The 21,503-nt window shown below is 39.1% G+C and overlaps 1 protein-coding gene across 1 annotated transcript; it reads left to right on the forward strand.

Moving 5' to 3' along the window:
* Positions 1-3,682: 3,682 nt before the first annotated feature.
* Positions 3,683-11,003, forward strand: LOC309545269 (beta-crystallin B1-like). Its single transcript, XM_082244409.1, has 5 exons — positions 3,683-3,769; positions 5,158-5,276; positions 6,747-6,879; positions 8,006-8,148; positions 10,494-11,003. Exons 1-5 carry the CDS (start codon positions 3,704-3,706, stop codon positions 10,660-10,662), a joined length of 630 nt encoding a protein of 209 aa, XP_082100535.1. The 5' UTR covers positions 3,683-3,703; the 3' UTR covers positions 10,663-11,003.
* Positions 11,004-21,503: the final 10,500 nt, after the last annotated feature.

The raw sequence follows: 21,503 nt of genomic DNA on the forward strand, positions 1-21,503 counted from the left end.
CCGAAAAAAATTGAAAATGCCCAATTGTTGATCAGCATAGCGAGCACTCCAGGAATCATTAAAGTTGCAAAATAGGCCGGAACTCCGCTTTAAGTCACTGATCTGGATCAAGTACAAATAAAAAAATTGGGACCTCCTCATGATGGTCAGATTCAAACCCAAGCGTGTAGGTGGCACAAATAGAAATTGTCAGGTGGTTTACCTCTCCAGCATCAACTAAGAATTGATTTATTACCCTTTACCTTCCGGTCCTTGATAATTAAAGCAGCTCAGGATGAAAGCACACCATGCTCTAGAACAATTAATTTTACCATTTATTGTTATATCTCATAGTTTAGCCTTGTATACTAAGATACACTGCATGTATGTAAAAAAAAAAACACTTTATACTATTTATTTTTTATATTGGTAACAATCATGATGTCCATGGGCTCCAGACAGCTCTGGCTGTCTGATCTCAAGGAAAAAAACAGGGTGCCATGTTGAATATTGGTGGCTAATTGGTATTGTTTTCCCCAAGGTATACCAGCAGTGGAGGTGTCCCTACTTGCGCCATAACCATTAACTTTCATAATTAAAGAAATCATGTTAATGGGAAAATCTGTATAATTTAAGTCTTTTGCCTTCACATCCAACAGTCCTCGAATGTCTATGTATAGCTTTAGTTTACTTAGCTCCTAAATCTCCTGAAACAAGTGAGGTAATGAAGCTGCACAGTGCACAGCCAGTAGAGTCAGCAGTTTTGGCCAATGACACCATCACAAATCTGTGTCTTTTATTGAGCTCATTGTTTTCTGCTGATCCCCTGTGCTAGCACAAAACAATGAACAACATCAGATAACTTATCCCCTTCGGCTGAAAGACCACAGCACACTTCTCATTCTCCTTTGTCTGTAATATGGGCTTTGGGCTCATAGGTATCTTTTCATTCAACTTAGACCACTCCTTTGAAAAGTTACAAAGAAAGTATGGTGCAAGCAAATTTATGGCATATATATTAGTGGGGAGGGGGCCTGGCTCATCACCAACATCAACCATCTCTCAGTGGCTCAGTTACAGCGATACTGTGAGTAACACTCTGCATGTCCCCTTTTCCTATATACATCCATAAAAAAAGTATGTCAATATATGTTTATGATCTGTATGTGTTTCTTTGAAGTATAATAATAATATATATATATACATATATATATATATATATATATATATATATATATATATATGGAGGTGTGGATGTTTAGCTTTTGATATACACAGAACAACTGGGCACATTAGTTACATTAGATATGTATTTCTGGATTTTGGAAATCTTTAGTTTCTAGACAGTTGTCTGGGCTACCATTGTGGATTGGAATAGTATCCGCCAAATGCAAGCTTCATTTTCTTTTTCTTTGTATTATTTTGTGTCAAGAAGATTTGGGATAAGCATTAGTTATATCTAAACTTATGAGCAAAAAATATGTTTTACAGCATTTGCTAGGAACCATAAGTTTCATTGCGGAGTCATTATTTCCTGTAGGTAACCCCGATTTGGAATTCGATCCCTGGAGCCTGTAAATACACAACTTTAGGCACCTTAGCCCCCCTCTACTTTGATCACTTCTTTTAATCTGGACATATACTTGTTTTTCTGCTCCTAACTTGGCTTAGAATATTGTGATTAAGTGTTAATTAACTTTTATAAGATAACTTTTGCTACTTATGATGGTAAATCTAGCCCCAAATTCATGGAAAGCCTAGTTTGTAGTTGTGAATATTATTTTTGTATAGTTTTACTATAAGTGAGTTACATTTTTGTTTATTGTGACTGTCAAGTTTGCTGTTTGGTTTCTTTTCAGTGCATTTTTTGCTCTCTACAACACAGTTGAGATTTTTTAACCTTGTGCTGACAATGTATTGCATATATGTGGCAGCAAAAAAGTGTGCTTTAATGCCCAACCGCAGCGCATTTTCTGTCTACGGTGTCCTGAGGTTGTGTGCTGAGAATGTGCTCACTACATGCTTTGAGTACACTGACCAAGTTGTCCCTACAGCTTCCTATTATGACCTCTAATCAGGAGCCAATGGGATGGGCTTCAGATCATGTGACTACTACTAATCAAAGCGGTTACTTGCTAGAGAAGCTGTGCCTTCACTTTGCACATTATCATTGCTCTGTGCACCGAATAAGATTATTTTAGTTCATTTACAAACATTACATACATCTAATTGACAGGCACGTTTAGTATAGATGTACATTTTTTTTTTTACTTTTTTTAAATACACTACTTTTCGTGTTTAAAAATACATGGAAGTGGTCATCAGCACTTTATAGAGCATATAGATTTTTCTTTGCCAATGCAAGGAAGAAACCAATATTTCATTTGTATCCATACACAACTTCTTCCAATCACTTACAACAATAAAAATATTTGAGCTGGGTAAAAACAAATTCTAAAGAGCAAAATAGCAAAGGGTATAGAGAAGGAAAACAAGAAGGGAATTGAGAGGGGTCAGTATGAAGGAAATGCCACATCAGGTCAAAGCTGTGAGATGTATCAAATCCACAGGTCCCAGGTAGCTTTAAATTTGGATTGTGTATTGATTAAGATGATTGACAACCTATCATTATCCATGATACAATTGAGCTCTTAACCAATTTCAAGGGAGTCACAGACCTATGCCAAAATCAAGCTACAGCAAATCTAGTAGCCTATGCATATGAATGTGGGGAGCAAAGGATGGCCCGTATAGTCTGATCCAATAGAAGAGCTACTTTAGCTCAAATTGCTGCAAAAGTTAATGTTGGTTCAGACATAAAGATGTCAGAACACACAGTACATTGAACTTTGTTGCGCATGGGGCTGCATAGCCACAGGGTGGTCAGGGTGCCATGCTGACCCACGTCCACAGCCAAAAGTACCTTTAATGGGAATATGATCATCAGAAGTGGACCCTGGAGCAATGGAAGAAGGTGGCCTCAGCTGATGAATTTAGGAATGGTTTGAGGAACACAACAATGTGTTCAAGGAGTTGACTTGCCCTCCAAATTCTCCAGATGTCAATTCAACTAAGCATCTGTGGTATGTGCTTGGAAAAACAAGTCTGTTCAATGGAAACCCCTACCTTACAACTGATAATACCTAACAGAATTTGCTACTGAAGGCTGATTGTTATGGTTGATTGGAGTATATGACAATGAAAACAACAAGAACTTTGAAGCATTCTATTCCCCCCAAAACGGGGATCTGAGACTCTTTGTTAAAAAGAACCTGTCCTGAAGAAATATTAAATTTGTTACTGTTGACTTCTAAAAATGTTGGTTTTCTGCCTTTTAAACTGAACCAATAAATTAAATACTTTCCAAGGGAGCAACCCAGAACAAGTTTGCAGATCAAGAGTTTTGACTTCACTATGACAATGTATGCTTGCTCCAGGTTAGTAACTTAGAAAGCAGTGAAACCAAGCAACTAATATTCTCAGAAGGATGTCACCAATGGAAGCCCTAATAACTAATTTGTTGTTACAACTGTATTGCTTTAAGTTATGTGATTGATATATTTTAGACCACTTTGGGAATAAGTTAACAGTTTAAGTGTAAATAGTGCCTGAAAGTGAGGTTTAGATCCTTAACTCTCTCTAATGCTATAATTGTTTTTTATGCAAAAAGAGCCTTAGTTACAATGACAATACCTTTTTTTAGACTGCTTGAAGATTTGCCAAGATGTCTCACAGTGGAGCACAAGGAAGCATTGGCAGCCACTCTGCACTGGGAATGCAGAATTACAAGGTAAGTGCTGCTAAAATGATCTATCTCATTATAATCCTGAGAATTGTTTATATCTGAGGAAATCATAAAATATATCACAACGCCAAACAGAATCTTTGCATGTTAATCTATTTCTTGTATCCATCCAGGTTTGGTATATAACATATGCTTAATATTTATTTGTGAATAGTCACTTTTTGCAGTCACATAAAAAACATAAATTGCAGCCCATGGCTCAGAGACACCCTTACTTTTAAACATATATGGGTTAATTTACTAAAGGCAAAAAGGCTGATCACTTTGCAAGGGAGTTTGCCTCACAACTTAGTGAATGTAATGAAGTTTCACTTTGTAATGCATACCCAATCACATGAAAGGAAAACAAATAAAAAATACAACATCTTTGCTTTCACATGAATGGATAATGGAAGTCAGCAGAGCTTCACCTCATTCACTCTGGGGCAAATTCCCTTGCAAAGTGAACAGCCTATTTGCCTTTAGTAAATCAACCCAATAGACTCATAATGGTTCCCAATGCCAGCTAGCGTGAGCATCCTTCATCCATTTACGATAAAATTACATTAATATTTGAAAACAATATAAGGAGTCGGACCCTTGTGACCTGTCAAAGCTGAGGTTTCAACATATAGCTTGAGCTGGCAGTACCTGTCTCCGGTTAACAGTGCTTATCCAGAGACTGATGAAGGCAAGATTGAGCCCCTAGCCAAGATAGCTGTTTTGCCTGCCACTACTATCTCTTCAATTAATATGGATAAGGACTGCAAAAGAAACAGAGAAGCCATTCTATTGGTATTATCTGTACTGACATAAGTCACCAACTGCCTAGACCCACCATTGTAAAGTAACAGTTTGGGCACAGTTTTGACCAGTTACTGGTTTCCCTGGTTTACTGCAAGAACAGGAAGGCTGTATTGGGCCTTTTGGACATCTAACAAGCCCCTCCCTAAATTAGTTTTTGGATGATCTAGAGAGCTGGCAAATCTTTAGGAATCATGCTGCATAGATTTTCTCTGTCTGAAAACTAGTACAGAAACTCCGGTTGCAGCCTTGGATGAGACATGTAACTGGCACCCTGATAGGTTGCTTTAACCTATATTTGCTGTTTACAGAAACAATATGTTCATTAGTCCAGTGGATCTTTTATGAAATGAACCGCCCTAAAAATATTATGTTTTATGTTACCTGACCTCTAGGAGATGTCTGTTAATGTATGCCTTTGGACAGATATAAAACCTCTGTGTTAGGTAATAACATGAAAGTACTCTGTACTCTGTTAAAACTACAGGAAGACACAGTAGAACGAAAAAAATGACATTCATGTAAGTTAAGAATTTTTTTTTTTTTTGAACACCATGCCTCTGTACTGATGACTTTTCTCTATCATGCAGCTGATCTGCTATGAGTATGAAAATTTCCAAGGTCGCAAGGTAGAATTCAGCTCTGAATGCAGGAACTTGTGTGATCGGGGATTTGACCACGTTAAGTCCATTCGAGTAGAAAGTGGCCCGTAAGTGAACATCAAACAAATCCTACATGAAATTACTGCCTATTTAATCTCTGCACACGTATCATCTTAGATATAGTAAACTTACAATACAAGATTTGATCATGAGAGGACTACATCTGTTTGTGCATGTGGCTCTAATGATCGCTCCTGTTGTTTTCCAAATGATATCAGCAATCAGCATACGTGACCATCTCTGTGGATGGACTAATCTGCTGCAATTCAGATTATTTGTTGCTGGATTGAAGAAATTTTGGGAAGCCAATCTACATATTACCAGCTACATTGTATTAATAAATAGTTATGGCTGTGAGAATATAAAGATACTCAATAGAACCCTCCATCACTCACTCATGCTGCTGCCCCAGAGGGATGGCTGACATTCCTTGTGACATGCTAAAACTGCTTTTTTTTAAGTTGATATTTGAAGTTGATATTGATGGGTTGAAACACCCATCAGCTCCTAATATCTCTTAGTGACTTCAGCAGCTTTGCTTTTGAATTGCCATCATTCTCTATGGTTTTAAGAAGATGTCTCACTGGCAGCTGGATTATTCTTTTTTTTTTTTTTTACATTATGGAAACTTCAGTAGGAACGGCACCTGATTTACTTAAAGCGGAGTTCCGGCCTCAAAATCCACTTTGGGCCATCCGCTTGCTCATTGTCACCTAACAAAGAAATGGATAGTCCTGATTTCTTTTTTTTCAATTACTTACCTTGATATTGAAGAAAATATACTTGCCTTTCTTCCACTTCCTCCCTCTGCGGCCACGGCCCACGCCGTCACTTCCTGCTTGCATTGATTCCTGGGAGCTGAACGTCATCACTCCCAGGAATCAATGCGCCTGCACCGGCCCTGTTTGTCATTTCTGGTGCAGGCGCATAATTCCCTGCTAAACAGCTTCTGGGCATGGGCAGAAGCTGTGCAGGGATAACGCGCCTGCCCCGGACGTGACGAGCAAGGCTGGTGCAGGGCATTGTGGGACCAAAGAGGACGCCGAAGAGGACGCGCTGGCTTCAGCTGCCCACACCTGAGATGGCAGCGCTGGACAAGACATTTTCAAGGTAAGTATTTCTTCTAAAAGATAAGTGCAACCTGGGACAGTTCAGAGGCTATCCATTATGAAATGTACTAGCCCTGACTGTCCCGGGGGTATTTTTATTGGAAAATATTTTCTGAGGCCGGAACTCCACTTTAACATTGTAATAATTATTTTGGTACTGATGTTCCCCTAAAATATATAAGTAGCCAATCAATGTTCTACTAACAACAAAGAAAATCTTAAATATCCACTTTAGGTGGAGATACACATTATTATTCATCTGGTGTTCATAATAATGTCAAAGTGTAAGTTTCCACTCAGCAGACTATAGTATGTGACAGATATTGATGTAATATGTTTCCCCATTGGAAAAACCACTACCATGTCACTGTACAGCTGATTCTGATGTAAGACGGTTTGATTTCACAGTTGGGTTGCCTTTGAGCAGAAAGACTTTACTGGTGAGATGTTCATTATGGAGAAAGGAGAATATCCTCGTTGGGACTCCTGGTCCAACTGCTTCCGTGCTGATAGGATTATGTCCCTGAGACCAGTCCGTATGGTAAGGGCCAGACCACATTTCATACACACTTACATCTAGTAGCTCATATTCCAAGTTTATGTATAGCCAAAACTTTTTTGTTTTTAGTTTTGGATAGTTGGGAGAAAATTAGAACCACTGTCAAGTTTTTATTGCTTTTTGTGTCCCGATCACTTTCTGTTGCATGTCCAGAAGAGAAAAGAAGTGGTTAATCACCATAGCAGGAAACAGACAGGAAAATATAAACTGACAGTGATTTTAACCTAAAGGTGAATGTTATCTCTCCAGTGGGACTGAGGCAGCAAACATAATTTGACAGTGGTTTCAACCCTTCTCTATTCTATCCAAAACAAACAAAAATGGTTTGGGCTATTCATACACTTTACAGGAAAACTTGATTTTTTTTTTCAATATTATTACACTTTTTATAAAAACTGATGTTTTATATAATTTTACTATATGAGTTTAACACATAAACATATATATGAAAGGTGCTTTCTAACTTTGCAGTGTGCAATATGTGTTACACTATCTAAAAAGAAAGCCTTGCACTAGCTTGGTTCTTGCGAGCTGAAGATCTAGATAGCACTGTCTCTTTGGGGGAGGCAGGTGATGATATGTTCCTCATTCAGTTGGGTAATTCAGTACTGTATTCAAAGCTTCGCTGTAAACCTTTTAGCTGAAACCTTGGTGTATTGGACTCACACTTGCCAAATGCTGGTCACAAAAGTGTTAAAAATTTTACCAAAAATATATGAAAATAAGAAAAATATATTTTTCCTTTAAATGCAGTACATAAAATATAATAATAATAATACATAAAAATGATTACATTTAAAATGATTAATCCCTTTTAAGAAAAAGTGTGGCTTGTGAAAACTGCCACTTGATGGGAATAACAAAAAGTTATAAGGAGCTTGAAATTAACTCAGAACCTGTGAATTAAAGCATATGGCAGGGGAAAATTTTGATTTTTACTTTCATCCAGACAGTGAGAGTGTTTAGAATAGTTTCTATTCAATCAGTAAGACACATTTGACCTTCCATGAAGCTGATGAATTAACATTATATATTTTGTGAAGCACAAACTTTCCATTGTTTCAGCATATTAGCCAGAGATATGACTTGATGATGCATCTAATTGCAGGACACTCAGGATTACAAAATCTCCTTGTACGAATGTATAAACTTTGAAGGCAGGAAGATGGAGGTCTGCGATGAAGACATTCCCAGCTTATGGTCCTATGGATTCCAGGATAGAGTTGCTAGTGTCCAGGTTCTTGGAGGAACGTAAGTATTCAGTTTAGGACAGCACTATATTTTTACATTACTACATTTTATCCTGAAATGTACTATTTTGTGTGCTACAGGGATTTCTCAAGTGAAACAACTTATAAGAAATACTTCTACCTAATTACTTCTATAGCACCTAATGGCCAGAACTATTCAGATTGCCTTCACAATTTTAGTTTATTTTTGAAGGGTTGCTAATAGGAAATTTTGTTATTCTTCTAAATCAAGGGTCTCCAAACTTTCTAAACATAGGACCAGTTTACTGTCCTTCAGACTTTAGGGGGGCTGGACTGTTGCCAGCAGGAAAATGATTTTTTTCCAACATCAAACATTGTCCAATCTTTAGTATTAGTGATAGGAATAGTGCCCCATTATTAGTGTCAGTGGACAGAATAGTGTCTAGTATCAGCTGGAGAAATAGTGCCCCAAGGGCCGGATAAAGGCAAGCAGAGGGCCACATCTGGCACCCCAGGTTGCAGTTTGGAGACCACTGTTCTAAATCAGCACATACAGGTTTATTTGTTTCATTTTTGAACATGCATATGACTATTAGAGCCATATATAACCCACAAACAGGTAGAATCTGGTTCACTAAAGTGTGAAGTGAGCTGAAGTGGGATGAGAATAAATTATTTAAAGCAACAATACACAAATAACAATTAAATATACTGAACACTGAAAAAACAACACAAATACAAAGAACATATAAATAAACTACACATAGTTCATATTATTGTTTCATGTCTACAAAAGCAACCCTTACTTAACCATCTACTTTTAAAATTGTTGTGAAAAAATTAGAACCTCCTTTGTCCTTTTTTAGGTAGATTTTTCCTTTTATTGTCCTGGTGACCACTGTAGCTAAAATAGTAAGTGATAGGAAATCCAAAATTTTAGTTGTCAACAGAGTTGAGGGGAAAGTTTCCAACTGGGACACCTCTTCTGCTGACAAATGTGGAAAAGGTGATTTTCCTACCTTTATATAGATTTCTGCTGTTTTATTTCCTGTTGCACCCCTGAGAAATGAAAGTAAATGTCCACAAAAAGATCAAACTCTCCATAACAGGACAGTGAAAAAACATGCGTTGTATCCTTTTTCTATTCTATCTAAAACAAAAAATAAAGATTGGCTGTACAAATTGTTGCTATCCGATGTGCAAGATAGGCACTTATGGAAATAAGACTAGTTCTGCTTTATTTGAAAAGCTGACACTGCAATGGTGAGAATATGCTGAATAGCAGAAGGACAATAAACATTTATTATTAATTAGTGTATTTCTGTTACTACTCCACTCTATAATGCATCTACAGAGAAAACTGATTATTGTGGTTATGTGACTGGATAGCACTAAAACTCGCAAACTGCTTATTTCATAACATAATGTGAAGAAAGGTGTAATGGTTTACAATCAAACAGATTCCTGGGTGTCTAATTAAAAACTGCAATTTGAACCACCAGCTCAACGTGGGTTACCAACCATTTCTGTTTGCAATATGTTATTATATAAATTGCTACACGATAAACAACAGGATATGATATTTACAGGTGGATATGGTTTTATTTAGGTGTTGCACCAGTCTTTACTACCCTCTATTCTTAGTGACCTGGGAACCCCTTTTCCTCATCTGTAGTGTAAGAAATGTATTTCAAACTTACCCAATACAACTTGCCTTGCCAATTGGCTTTTTCTGTTTTGCCCAGCTGTGATCTCACTCTGGGTCCATGCACACTGTCTTAAAAAAACGCCACTTTCCTTGGTAGAAAAAAATGCTAATTTTGAGCATTTAGGTTTTTTTTCTGCCAGAAAACTGCTCTTAAAAATGCCAAACATAAGGGTTTTTTTCCCTGCCTTTAAACGCTGAGCTTAAAATATGTCTCTAAACGTCCTAATGTGCATGGATACTTAGGATAACATTGGGAACTGCTTCTTCAGGCAAAACACAAAAATCCTGTAGAAGGAGCATTTTTTAAGCCCCCCTGTGCATGGATCCTCAAAGAAAAGGTAACTTAGAGGCAGCAAATGATACATATGATTTTTCAGAGGCTCCTCCAGTGCATTTTGGTGCCAGTCAGTGCTGTGAAGGTAGAAGCAAGTACTGTGCCTGTTGTACAGAAGATTTATTTTTGGGTTGGGGAGTCATTGGATATTAGTGCTGCTGAGCCTTGCAAGGTAATCAGAAAGGAAAGGCAAATCCCTGCTGTTGCAGGCATATACATTATTGGAAGAATTATTCTTAGTAGCTACAAACTTTTCAATAAAATAAACAAGTTTAACACATTTGAAATGTGACCAAAAAAGTATATTAGACTAATTATAAATGTGTGGAATTTCTTCTTTCAGATGGGTTGGATACCAATATCCTGGATACAGAGGATACCAATACCTGATGGAGTTTGGACCATACAAGCACTGGAACAACTGGGGAGCCAACCAGCCTCAGATTCAGTCTATTCGCAGAGTGAAGGACATGCAGTGGTACAAGAGAGGAAACTTTGAAGCTGGGAACTAAAAAAGGCATTAAGGACAAGACACCGAACTTTACTGGCAAAATAAAGGGACTTGTTTCTTTTTAATCTTATAACCATTGTGCGTTTATTGATGGGAGAGATGACTGGGAAATCCCTGCTTTACTTGTTTGCGTCCTAGATTATTTATTTACTGAGGTCTTTTTCTTCGGCTTTGCAAGAGTTTAGGTGCTTCCAGATGGTCAATGGATAGGAAAGTTTACAAACTCAAATCACGTTTTCCCAGCTGCTCCTTTGCTGCTGCTGTTATTTATTATGGAGTAACTCAGGCACTCGGCAGGCTTGTCCATTGTCTCCACTAAGCCTTGCTGTATCTGTAAAGGGAAATGTGGACATGTTGAATTTACAACCTATCCAGTGGAATTACTATAGGCAATTATTTGCAAGTCACTAAACTCTCTTATCCAGCCACATGCAGTCAGGTTAGAAGGTTACCATTAGGGATGATTTGAGATGACATGGATAGGAAACAGCATGGACTGCAAGTTTTTAGACAAGGCAAAAGACACTAAGCAATTTTGCTGACTTTATGTAAATATGAGAGGGCTCTCTGTCTTGAAGTGTCTTGCATAAACTGTTTTAACACTATCTTATAAAACTATTCTTTTATTGCCCCACATGGGTTGTGATGAGCCCAAGACAGGCAGAATGATACTATCTAATTATATTACTATTCCAGCTGACCTTGTCCTATCACAAGCCATGTGGGGCAATAGTATAGTTTTATGTTTGTGGGAAGCATCTCTAGTGGTAGTCTTACTGGTAGTCCTAATATTGCATCACATCTTGTGACAAAAAATGTGTCAGCAATAGCAAGACTATTGATAAGAAAACCCATAAAGCTTTGGGGGTCTACAGGAAGAAGAGAAGATATTGAAAAATGAAGCTCAGTCTGTGCTGCATTCTGTCTCATGCTGTCTATAACGAAAACCTCAAACAAGGGCACTTGTTTAGCAGGAAAGCCCTCTCTCCCTCCTGTAATTTTAAGAAAACTCAGATATACATGCTTCTGTTGAGGGTGGAAACACATGGGCACTGTCAGCTTTCTCAGGGAGAAACAAGTCTTGTTTTAATACACACCAACCTCAGCCAATGAATGCACAGCATGAAAGTGTTCACACTGTTCCTTTCCAAAGCATTGTCCATCTAGTTACAGCTCTGCCGAACTACAAATACGTGTGTCAAACCCTTTGCAGATAAAAGGAATTAAAACAATGTCATCAAACATCCTGTCTGTTGGATTTTATTTGCATAGGTTTTAGAAAAGCATAAAACATCTTAAAGTGTATGTAAATGCTAAAAGGAACTTTTCTTATTTGCTTCCCTTTGGTCTGCTAAAAAAAAAAAAAAAAAAAAAAAAAAAAAACATTAAAAGTGTTTGTCTTATCAGTTTGATAAGTGCAAAAAATACCTGTTGAATGTGCTAGAAATCTTGTGAGCTAATAACATCCAGTACTCTCTGTCTAAGAACATAGGGATGAGGAGAGATCTGTGTTCTTTGTAATCCATCAGAAAATAAATATGCAGGGGTAATATACCACATGCTTAGGATTTTAGAGCTGTGATCTAATTTCAAAGATTATTGTAATAGCACACAGTGGAGTTGATTTACTAAATCAGGAGAGTGTAAAATCTGGTTCAGCTGTGTATGGTAGCCAATCAGCTTAAAACTTCAACTATTCAATTAAGCTTTGAGAAAAGAAAATGGAAGCTGATTGGTTTCTATACAGAGCTGCACCAGATTTTGCACTCTTCAGTTTTAGTAAATGAACCCCTATATTTCTGCCAAATCAACATTTTATTTTTCTGTACTGTGCAGAATGTTTTTAAGAGATAAACATGGGGAAATTTGCATGTCTTCCAGATGTGTACTTTTTTGCCTTAACATTCACTTTTAACAATGGAGTTGCTACAGGCCCCGCGAGCGCTGGAGGCAGGAGTGAATATTGGTTAAATCAGAACATATTTGGTAAATACTTGGGATAAAATTTCACACCAACATCACTTTGTTGTGAACACCAATGGACTGGAGTGAACAAATATCTCACAGTAATTTGCAAGGACATAATGAAAGTTTTAGTCTCTTGTAGCCTAACGCTCCAATTTTTTTGTTTATATTTTATTATGAAGAATCTATCAATGCAGATATTATTTGGCAATCGTTGCAGCTATTGCATGGTACTGGGAAGTTTAGTGGAGTTAAACTGCTGTTAGGATCTTTAGGAAATATAAGGAATATGTTTTGGGGCGCATGATACTGCCACTTTGTAACTGCCATTGCAGATAGTGGTGAATTCTGCTAGGGATATCTCCCTAACAGAGCAATTGAAAAAAAAACAGCAAGTGATTCATCTTGTAAGCAACCTCACAAAACGAAAATAAAAGTTCTGTTATAAGTTAGGATAATTAGTGCTTTAGAATGGCAGAATCCTCAGAATCTGAGAGAGTAACCTAAAATGAATCTGGGCCCAATTAATTAAATTATAAAGTTAGCTGAAATTAAGTAAATGTTAACTTGATACATCCATTAATGTGCAGAGGAATTGAAAAAATTGTCTCTATTCCCTTTTATTAGATGTTAGACGTGAACACCAGTATCTTTAATTTCCACTCTTCAATCAATCAGGCCCTCTGCCAGACAAAATAATCTTATTTATTAAAAAAAAAACGAAAAAAAAACAGGAAAAATAAGAAAGAAAGGAAACAAAGTGTGGAGGGGGAGAGGGGGAGTGCAAGTGGGGGAATGTAAAGATCCCTTCTTTCTAGTGTATACTTGTCCCCATATCATGCCTCAAGCCAGAACAACATGAGGCGCCTTAGCTGGAGTTGTAACCTTAGAGTAGAGAGTCCTTTTAAAAGAACCAAGATGTCCAATTTTAAAAGTACTTTTTAGATTGTTCTTTTAATTAAGTGGTGAGTTGTTCCATTTGTTGTATATCAGTTATTCTAATTTACCATTGTTCTGAACTAGGTGGTTCTGTTTTTTCCAAATGTTGGGAATGCACGCCTTTGCCGAGTTCAAAAGATGTTTGAGAAGGGAATTCTTATAATGTTTAAATAACAGAGTATCATGCAGTAAGTACACTGCAGGTTTATTTGTAAGAGACACATCCGTCAAGGTTTTAATGGAGGTTTAACAATAAACCAGAAGTCCTATAGTCTAAGGCAGTCTCAGAAAATGTCCAGAAACATGCCCTCGCTTGGTCTTCTGACATCGCCAACAGAGAGGGGATAGCTGAGGATATATTTTATGTTGTAGTTTTGGGGTGTAGAGCCCTCATGTTGGAATCTTATATTTATTCTGGTATGCATTTGCTATTGAGGCTTTGTGTGTGGAGAGGAGTATCCAGTCCTTTGAGCCTGAGTGAAAGCATTATGCAGATGTTCCTCTCTTTTCGATAAAAGCTTGGGATCCTTGTTGTGTTCCCCATAGATTAGCAATGAAACAGAGACAATGAATATTGTGCAGGTACTTTGTTTAAACATTGTGTTTAGAAACAGGTGCTAAATGCAAGCAGCCTACAATCTAAGGTTCCTAACTTGTAATCATATATACTCATACTGTCCTAGGGCCATTTAGACAGCAGCCAACTAACCTACTTACCTACTGGCATATCTTTGGAATGTTGGAAGAAACTCATGCTAGCACAGGGAGAACATGCAAACTCCATGCAGGGAGTGCTAAGGTTAGGATTAAAACCAACAACCCTAGTGTTACTAGGTGGGAGTGCTAAACATTCTGCTGCATTAATGCTGTAGAAATGGGGCTTTTCCTGCACAACAAGGCTAAGAACAAACAGCTAATTCTCAGAGGTTCAAAGGATGATGCACTAGACAAACAACAGCCAGCGCAAGTGTAGATGCTTTCCACTTTCTCTGACTGAGCTGAATACCATTTTAGTCCAGAGAGTTGCATCAGCATGTACAGTAAATATAATAGCAGTCCACTGAAATAAACATGTAAAAGTCTATAGGCTCATATTGTCTTTGCATGGGATAATATGGTTTATGAGTACAACACTATACTTCCCTTTAGACTAACAGAAAACCATTTTAATTCCATAAGGGCCCTTTCACATGAGCGGACCGACAGGGTCCACCTGTTAGTTTTTCAGGTGGACCCGATCGGATCCTCTAGTCTCCTCTGTGGAGCGACTGGTGTCTAGGGATGATCAAACTTTTCAAAAGTTCGGTTCGACCAGAACACCCGAACTTCCGGAAAGTTCGGCCCGGATTTCAGAAGCCCATTGAAATCAATGGGACCCAAACTTCGGTAATCAAAAAACACCATTTTGAAGCCCTAAAACCCAATAAATGCCCCTAAAAAGTGCCTAGGGTTCTGGGTCATGCCCCAGGGACTATTATTCACACAAAAAAAGTTCTTAAAAATTGTCATTTTTGATAGAGAGCCAATTATTGAAAAAATTATTGAAAAAAAAAAAGAGATTTCTTTGGATTTAGTGTCTGGGGGGTCTAAAAAGTGTACCTGTGAAGTTTCAGCTCTGTAGCAAGTCCAGAACCAGAAAAAAAGTTTGTTTGTATTAGAATTAATATAGAACAGGTTAGTAGCTTCGCTACTTTTACACCCGGCTTTTTGTTGCAGGCGTTTATAGGGCTTTTTTTAAGGACATGTTTGGAGGCAGGCATAACATCAGAACTTCTGTATAGGGGTATATTTACACACACACATGTATGTATATATACACATACACAGATATAGGTGTGAAAGTAGCAGAAACCTATGCTTGCGCTAATGAAATAATTAACAGGCATATGGCTTCTCTGCTATAACACCTATAGGCGTGTATGTGTATAAATACATATAAGTGTGTGTGTATATATACCCCTATACAGAAGTTCAAATGTTATGCCTGCCTCCAAAGACCCCCAAAAAATGCCCAAAAAAACGCCTGCTGCAAAAACACACCTGGGCGTTTTTGTAGCTGGCGTTTTTTTGGGAATTTTTTGGGCATCTTTGGAGGCAAGCATAATATCAGAACTTCTGTGTAGGGGTATATATACACACACACATGTATGTGTATATACACATACACATGTGTAGGGGTGTATATACACATACACATATATAGGCATATGGCTTCTCTGCTATAACACCTATATATGTGTATGTGTATAAATACATATAAGTGTGTGTGTATATTTACCCCCCTATACAGAAGTTCCTGCCTCCAAAGACCCCCAAAAAATGCCCCAAAAAAAAGCCTGCAACAACACACCTGGGCGTTTTTGTAGCAGGCGTTTTTTTGGGCATTTTTTGGGCGTCTTTGGAGGCAGGCATAACATCTCAAGTCAGTTAACCCTACACTACACTACACTACGGTCCCCTTGCACTTAACACTTTCCCTACAGAAACTAGATTATTAAATCTAACTATAGTGAACAAATAGTACCCTAACTACACTAGATATCCCTTTCCTCACACTAATAATTGCTAAATGACACTTTGAAGCAGAAGTAACAGAACTGCTTCCACTCTCTTCCACGTCCCTGTATTACAATGCTAGAGATTTGGCGGGGCTATCTTATACTGGGGGGCGTATTCACTAATGATTGGCCTCTGGACCCCCTAGTCACTCCAATCACATTCCTAGCATTCTCCTGCCCCCTAAATTGGCTTTTACTGATGGTTCTGGTCCAATCACGGGCTTTTAAAGCCCAGTTCCTGTCCTATTGCATTTTGATCGGTTCTGGTTGCCGAATTCCAAACTTTTTCAGCAAAAAGTTTAGAATTCGGCCGAATTTCGAACAGTCAATGTTGGGGTCGAACCGATGGTCGACCCGAACCGTTCGATCATCCCTACGTGGTGTCAATGGACACATGTTCATCATCTGATCCTATCCTCTAAAAACAAAAGGATGGAGATCAGTTCCCCATCCGTCTGGCGAATCGGATCAGATGGAAGACGGATGTAAACGGACAGGTGGTTAGTTTACATCTGATCACCCATAAAGAAGAGCAAGCTGTGTCTGCTCTGCATAAGTGGAGCAGACACAGACTAGCAGGGTTCATCAGACATGTTCCTCGCTGAGCAGAGGGACTCCAGCGGTGCCTGCCCCATGTGTAAGGGGCCTAAATTCTGCTGTATTTTTACAGAAAGCATGTGACTCTTAATCTCAGTTCTTCAAAGAGCCTTTTTGTCTAATGTACCAACTACATTCATACAAGCATACATAAGGGCCAGTTTTGAAAGTAATAAAAATAGTATATGAATCCAATCTCCTCTTTTTTTAAATGTATTCTCATTGATATTTAAAAAAAATATTAATCCACGCATAGGGGTTGATTTATTAAAACTGGCAAAATCTAGTGCAGCTCTGCATAGGAACCAGTTTTTTTTTGTCAAAGCTTAATTGAACACGCCAAAGTTTGAAACCGATTGGCTACTATACACAGCTGCACCAGATTTAGCACTTTCCAGTTTTAAAGCGGTAGTATCCCGCTTTTTGACACTTTTACCTACAGGTAAGCCTATAATAAGGCTTACCTGTAGGTACAAATAATATCTCCTAAACCGGCACGGTTTAGGAGATATTTGCAGTGCATGCAGCCACTCGCGCGAGCGGCGCATGCGCTCTGAAGGTCCGGGAGGACCTTCAATTATGTTTGCCGGGAGCTTGCCGGAAAATCACTCCCGCGCGCATGTGCGGGAGTGACGTCATCGTGGCTCCGGCCAATCATCGCGCCGGAGCCGTCTCTTCCGGCCAATCACCGCGCCGGAGCCGCCGAACCCGGAAGAGACGGCGAGGGATCATGGCAGCGCCCGCAGCGATGTCCGGGGGTCAACTTACACATAATGGGCTAGTATAGCTCATTATGCCTTTGTCTTGCAGGTTTTTTTTTTTTTTTTTAGGGTTTACAACCGCTTTTAGTAAATCAACCCCATTTGCACTAATCCATTAAATCTCCAAAATCTGCAAAAATTGAAATTCAAAAATCACTTTAATGATCCAATTATGTTAAAAACATTTGCACATGGCTGAATATTCAAGGTGAACAGAAATTAACTTTTTCATGTGATTGGATAATTGAAGTTAATATTTACATAACGGATTTAGTAAAGGGAAGATTCTCAAATACTTAAAAATAATAAGACAAATTGCATACGAATAAAAAGGAAAATGAATGGATTTGCAAAAACAAAAAAAAAACCATGGTGCCTTAAAGAAGAATTTAGCTTTAAATGTTGCCTATCTGATAGAGGGCAAGAGCTGTAAAAGGTTGTGACTATTTTTATACTCAATAATAAACAGAACCCTGTAGCGTAATAAAGTGCTTACAAAGCGCTCTTGACTGTTTATATTAGTTTGAGTAGTGTTGTGGAAATTTTATTAGGATTAGTGTGGACATTTTTCAGAATGTGTTTTATTTAGCTTGTCATTATGGCTCCTGTTGTCAGTTTGGTTGCAATAGACTTATTAGAGTGTACATGGGTGAACCGGCATTAAAGCGGAGTTCCGGCCACAAATAAAAAATTTCAATGAACATACCCCTGGGCCAGTCAGGGCTAGTACATTCCACAATGGCTAGCCTCTGATCTGTCCCGGTTTGCACTTACCTTTTAGAAGAAATACTTACTTTTAAAATTTCTTCTCCAGCGCTGCCATCTCAGGTGTGGGCAGCTTGAAGCCAGCGCGGTCCTCTTCCGCGTCCTCTTCGGTCCCACGATGCACTGCGCCGGCCCCGTCGTCACTTCCGGGTCTGTAGCGTCATCCCTGCACAGCTTCTGGGCATGCCCAGAAGCTGTTTAGCAAGGTATGACGCGCCTGCACCGGAACTGACGTCGGGGCTGGTGCAGGTGCATTGATTCCTGGGAGCGATGACGTTCAGCTCCCAGGAATCATTGCAAAGTGACGGCGCGGGCCGTGTGGCCGAGGGAGGAAGTGGAAGAGAGGTGAGTATTTTATTTCTGCAATTACAAGGTAAGTAAAAAAAAAAAAAAATCCTAACTACCCATTTCTGTTTCAGGTGACCTATAGCAAGCGGATGGCCCAAAATCGACTATGTCGATTTTGTGGCCAGAACTCCGCTTTAAGGAAAGACTACTGGCAGTGAAAACCTTTCTTTAGATAAGTAGATGCGTTCACTCTACATAGACATCTCCGCCGGCGAACACTCCATGCGCTATGCGGGGGTAGGTTTGCTCTGTGAAGTCAATATCATTTTGATATCTATCTGCCTTTATGAAGAAATACACGCTCATGTCTTTCTACTTTGCCTGATCACCATAGTGGAAACAAGATAGCTCTTTCCCTGCAGATTGCTTCACATCTATAGGAACAGTAGTATAATCCTATCAGGCTTTGTTCTCTGAGCCTTGCTGAGTGGGATTCACGCTAATAGTAGTGGCGGGAGTGTATGCATGAGTTTGATCAGAGCAGCGTTCACAGTTCTACACGCTGGTTTCATTGTGTAGTGTTAGGCACGAATTCCGCTACACGTGGGTTTCATTGTTAACTGCGGTGAGCGGATTTCCATACACCAACGGCGAGAAGCCGTGCACGCTGTTCTGCTCGTTCACGATCATGTACTCCCCCTTTCTGTTGTATGTTTGAATGTATACAGGTGTGTATAATTGGCTGATTCTATGTGAGTAACTTATGTCATGTGACTGTACATTTGGAACTGATTGGCTGATGTTGAAAAGCCATCACTTCCTGCTTTTATCCCTGTGTTGTCCCATAAATAAACAGAGCTCAATGCTTTAGGCAGGACATTCTATCAAGCATCCAATGTGATAACAGCCTGTGTGTCTGTATTATTGGGCACTGCAGAGCGCGCTCCATTACCTTATACAAAAGAGCTGAGAACTGTGCTTTTTAGCACAACTGAATTAATTGCGCTTGACTTATATTAATATCCAAAAGTGCACTTCTTAGTAACAGAGTTATTTGCTCATCAAGCATATATTAAGATCCAATATAGTAGCAACAATTAACAAGCTCAAACATTGGGAAAAAAAACTCACTCAAAGAAGAGGAGTACCTTGTACATACATACTCTTTGAAAGGGGTTCTTCAAACTTTCCAGTTTATTGTCCTTCAGACTTTGGGGGGGGGTCGGGATTGTGGCCAGTGAAATACAACATGTCCTGGATTCAATGGAAATAGAAAATGAGGATGCCATCCACTAAAAATGAATTAAAAACTCAGTCCTTTAGTATCAAGTAAACCTAGAAGTCACAGTGCTATTCCATTCAAATATGAGTAACAGTTCTTGTACCCCTTTGTATTCTTTAGGGTTTACATGACCATTGATGTCTAGATGTGTGTGTACTTATCTCTCATATATTTTGCTTTAAGCAAAGTTTAATGAAATGAAGAGATGTGTTTATCATGCTTGGCACACTTCAACATATTTTAATTACCTTGGGTTTGTTCACTGTATTTTTCAGGTGCCTATGTGCTGCAAAGATTTCACTGCAGCAGCAGTAGTCATGGGTTCAGATGAAAGAAGACCAGGTTTAGAGATGCGTAATTTGGCATTAAAAGCAGTGCAGCTTCTCTTTAACTGTTTTGTTAACGAGGCATCCATAAAAACAGTTTTTGCTACAATCAGGGATAAAATTGAAGCTTAATTTTTATAAATGTAGCACCTCCTAGGTAGATGCTAGAGAATGCATAGTTTTGAATCCTTTCTGCTTACCAGAGGGATTGCAGGTAAATCTATATTTTTCTCTGCCTACCAGAGAGCAGTTTCACACTGGTCCAATAGGGAGGAATATTGGACAGTGGGAGGAAACCTGCCAAATGAGTGTACAAGCATTTGATACCTCCCTGGTGATTTGGCAGAGGAAAATGCCTCAGTACATGCTGGGATACTGTATAAAACTGCCAGAAGCACATGTGCTTGGGGTTTTTTTTTTAGCTCCCCAGGAGGGAGTCCTGGAGGGAGGGAGCGGTTGCCTCCTCCTCTGTAGAGGTGCCATGTGGCCTCAGATGGTCGACCTGAGGGCCTAAAGAGCTAGAGAGAAACTGAACCCAAAGGTCCTGTAAATCTGACTAGGAGGGGAGACACTGGAAGGATCTGATTCTGCAGTACAGTGAGTACAGATCTGTGTCCTGGGGCCTGACCTGAGGGGGTAACCCCTGCAGCTGGAAGAGTCAGTGGGTGGATGTCAGTAGAGGGGATGCTAGAGAGTATCCTGAAGATAAAGTAGATCGCCAAGTCTATTGCTGGAGAAAGAGCAAGAAGACCTAACCCTTTACATACATGTGGCAATATGGTTTAAGCAGTGAGACTGCTTCCAAAAGCAACATGGTGAGGCAAAGTGAGAGTTGTCCTTATCCAATGTATATAGTTTCAGTGGGAGTATCCCACTATTCCCTTTTGCCATCCAAGTTCCATAATAAATACTAAAAACCAACACCCCTGAATTGTTTATTGAGCAACTAGCCATTGGGAGTAGGGATGAATTTGTGAGCTGTACCCTAAGTGACTGTTTGCTGGTAATCAAAGGAGGCCCAACTAGTCATCATACAACAAGCCCTACAGGGACAGTGCTACATTTGGGGGTGTCATCCAGGATTTAGCAGCGGTTGCTACCGGCAATGGTTGAGTATTTGCCCAAGTAACGCAATGTCTTCTCAAGCAAAGTACTGGAGTGTCAGTGGAGAGAGTAATGTCTGCTCTACAGTGATCAGTGCAAGTGTGATTCCAAATCATGGTCACGGCAGTGGTTGCTATCAGCAACAACCGGACATTTACCTAAGAAACACTATGTCTTCTCCTGTAAAGTGCTGGAATGTCAGTGGAGAAAATAATGTCTACTCTACAGTGACCAGTGCAAATGTGTGTTTTTCGAAG

Source organism: Pelophylax lessonae, assembly GCF_965119305.1.
Source record: "Pelophylax lessonae genome assembly, chromosome: 2".
In the NCBI taxonomy this organism is placed as follows: Eukaryota; Metazoa; Chordata; class Amphibia; order Anura; family Ranidae; genus Pelophylax; species Pelophylax lessonae.

Coding starts and splice junctions, on each gene's coding strand:
- LOC309545269 (XM_082244409.1), top strand. CDS start 3,704: ATGTCTCACAGTGGAGCACAAGGAAGCATTGGCAGCCACTCTGCACTG. Junction 3,770..5,157: donor TGGGAATGCAGAATTACAAG/GTAAGTGCTGCT, acceptor TCTATCATGCAG/CTGATCTGCTATGAGTATGA. Junction 6,880..8,005: donor CCCTGAGACCAGTCCGTATG/GTAAGGGCCAGA, acceptor ATCTAATTGCAG/GACACTCAGGATTACAAAAT.